A 3359-nucleotide genomic window follows, 5' to 3' on the forward strand; every position below is an offset into this window, starting at 1 on the left:
GAACTCGGTCTCCTTCATTTTCTGCCTTCATTTTGCTAATGACTTGCAAATTTTTTATAGACCCACAAACCTGACGCTCCCTTCTTGAATAACCAAATTGAACACTAACATGCCATGGCGACCATTTTTTGAAACAACCGGGGCTAAGGGGATGAATCCAAGGTCTGGAAATGATCTACTTCTATTGACATTGATGATGAGGAGAATGGTGAGATCAACACGTCACCGCAAGTTGGTGAGTCTTCTCACCCCAAAGGACCACCAAAAAAGAAGGCCAAGGTGGTGAAAGCTCTAGAGGATCCACTAGGTGCCATTCTCAAAGATGGTTTTAAACTTGTGGCTGAAGCTCTTGCGAAATCTGGTGGAGATGAGGATAATATACCCGATGACCTTTGAAATGTAGTCCCTAGTTTGAAAGAATTTCAAGAAGAGCACCTTGCCCACTACTATGCTCATCTTGTTGACAACCACAAGACGACAAGAGCCGTCATGAAACTTTCCGAAACCAACAAATTTGTTTGGGTGAGTAGGTATGTGAAGAAAAACTTCTAAACTCGATATGGTTGTATGGTTGTCAAGTATGTGAACTTGACTTGTATGACTGTAGTGCCATTGGGTTGCTTTAGGATATTTGGAATGTGAACATGTATGGTTGTATGTGAGAGACATGTACTGGCCGATTGCTTTTGGATGTGGCAGATGAACTTGCTACCTGATTGCTACCTTATGATATTATTGCTGAAAATTGTGTTATATGTCAATATATATTATTATGTTGTTTTTTTTGAAAATACTAATGAAATGTTGCTGAATTTTTGAATTTCTGCTGTTCCATTTTTCATTCCATTATTTCAAATCAAACACTGGAACGGAATCGACCGTTCTACTTTTTTGCACCTATTAAACACAGAAACGTAACCGATCTGTTTCAATGGTGAAACCATTCCATTCTGTGACAGTTGGTTCCTCAACCAAACACACCCTAGGCCAGATATCTCTTGCGCATCGCCATCCCCTAGCCGATGGGGACCCGTACCGGAACTGCAGGGAGCAAAGGACACAGTTCGACAAGGCTGAATTGGACAAATCAGCATAAGACACCACGTTATCACGTAAACTGCCTAGACACGACGACCGTGTGATATGTCGCTCGGTGCGCACTTCTCCCCGTTCTCCTTGTCTTCCTCCTCACTCCGCGCGGCCACAACCACACACCGCGTGCGCTCACGCCTGAGACGTTACTCTACGACGCCGCCAAATCCTCGCGCGCGCGCACGCTCGAACTAGCTAATGAATCGGCACGACTCTTCCCGAACGAGCCAACGGAGCTCGAAACCGTAGGCCGCTCAAACCGCCGGCCGAGAGAGCGCGCGGCGCGATCCACTGTACCACGGCGGCACGCAGAGAGATCGGTCGCTTTCCATTTTCCGTCCGGCGCACGGCGGAGAACAAGAAGGCCTATTTCTACCTCTTCCTCGACGCCGCGAATCTTGACTCATCGTACCGCGACAGCGCCTACCCAGATAAACTTCTAGCGCCGACGGTTTTGTTCTGCCGAGCCAGCATTCGCACGAAGGAGGATCGCGCACAGCAGGGCCACACTCATGCTGAACCTGTACCCGAGGCTGGCGACGGGCGGCGCGCTGGCGGTGGACGACGACGAGCCGCACATCTGCTACGCCATCATGGCGGCGCTCGTGTCGCTGCTGCTCTTCTGCGTGCTCCTCGCCGTCGTCAGCCCCGCCAGGGCCTGCGCCATCACCAGCCTCCTCGTCCTCCTGTTCGGCCTCGTCGCCTTGCTCGCGCCGGCGCGCGGCACCGTCCCGGCGCACAGGAACGCTAGCGGCCTCGGCCAGCGGCTGCCCGCGCCAACGGTGCGGCTGGTGCGCCGGTGCACGTGCGGGCTGACGGACGCCGCGATCGGCGCCCTGCCGACATTCGCGTACGAGGGCCCAGCGGCCAGCAAGGGCGGCGGCGACGAGCCGCGCGGGAGCTGCCAGCTGCTGTGCGCGGTGTGCCTGGAGGACGTGCAGGGCGGCGAGATGGTGCGGCAGCTGCCGCCGTGCAGGCACCTGTTCCACGTGGACTGCATCGACATGTGGCTGCACACCCACCGGACGTGCCCGCTCTGCCGCTGCGAGCTCTCGCCGCGGAAGGTCGCCGCGAAAGCCGTTGCCGCGGCCGCCACGGGCTCATCGGCCCAGGCGTTGCCACCGGTGTGAAACCGATTCATACGACTGCTGCTGTTGCTGTAGCGACATTCCTTACTTCCTTTCTGGGAATTCGAATTACCCACACGGCAACTAAGCCAATGTAGTAGAGAAAGAAGAGTTCGATTTAGGGAGGGATTATTACCATTCTTCACGCCAGATGCTTAGTACTGTTGGCGTACGTGCAGTTCAATTGGTGTATTCAATGAGACAAGAATAAAACGATCTGGCAGAGATTCCATTAGGCGGTGGTCAATCCGGGCGTTGGAACTTAGCAGGCGCGAGGGGATAGGCTTGAGGCACAGCGACACTGATCACTCCCCGACTTGAGATAATCCGGAAATCCATCCGATGGAGACTCGTACCGAAATCGTACGGCGGGGCAGTGTCGCGCACGCCTGGAATTTGCCCAAGCAGGCATGGGCGTCGCGTGATCGCGGAGGGCTGCCGCGGCGCACCCACGTCGAGAGCGTGGCAGGGCTGCCATTGCGCTTGCGCCGACCTCCTCTGCGCCTGGCCTGAGCAGATTATGCTTATGATGATCACAATTGGTAATCCGGGGAGGGTACGAGCGTGTTGACAGCGTGACAGGTGACTTGACGATGGAGGACGTGAAACACTCCACGCCAGGTTTTCTTGCAGGTTTGCAGCATGGAAGTGAGCTCCGAATGTCCTACGCACGGATCTTAGCTTATCCCCGTTCACGCGGATAGTATGGTATGGTGTGTGGCTTACGTGTTCCATGCTCTCCACATTGAACAGTTGTACTAGCTAAGGGACCCTCTATTTATAAGTTGCCTGAACTTTTTTCATGCTAAGTCATTTTTTCTCATCAAAAAATGTGTATTGTTAGTTTTTTCTCTATTTTTTTTCTCTATAAGAGCAACTCCAACGGGGCGACCCAAACGGACGCGTGCTTTGTCCGCTTTTTGTCCGTTTGGGTCGGCCAGGCGGACGTGCGCGTCCGCATTTTAAAATGGGTCGGCTTGACCGCCCAACGGGGAGGCCGACCCAAATGTGCCGGCGTGAAAAAAAACAAGTTACACGAAATAAACATAATTAAACATAAAGTGGCCGGTCAAACACCGGCCAAAGTCCACCTAAATATAATAAACATTAAATAAAACATTAAAAAAGTCTGCGCCCGCC

The 3359-nt window shown here is 53.1% G+C and overlaps 1 protein-coding gene across 1 annotated transcript; it reads left to right on the forward strand.

The window, feature by feature from the left end:
• The first annotated feature begins 914 nt into the window (after nt 1-914).
• On the forward strand, nt 915-2454 carry LOC109739283 (uncharacterized). The gene has a single exon (XM_020298366.4). The coding sequence runs from the start codon at nt 1605-1607 to the stop codon at nt 2220-2222; it is 618 nt and encodes a 205-aa protein (XP_020153955.1). The 5' UTR covers nt 915-1604; the 3' UTR covers nt 2223-2454.
• The last annotated feature ends 905 nt before the right edge of the window (nt 2455-3359 follow it).

The sequence above is a fragment of the Aegilops tauschii genome, chromosome 7 (assembly GCF_002575655.3).
Source record: "Aegilops tauschii subsp. strangulata cultivar AL8/78 chromosome 7, Aet v6.0, whole genome shotgun sequence".
Taxonomy (NCBI): Eukaryota; Viridiplantae; Streptophyta; class Magnoliopsida; order Poales; family Poaceae; genus Aegilops; species Aegilops tauschii.

Coding starts and splice junctions, on each gene's coding strand:
- LOC109739283 (XM_020298366.4), top strand. CDS start 1,605: ATGCTGAACCTGTACCCGAGGCTGGCGACGGGCGGCGCGCTGGCGGTG.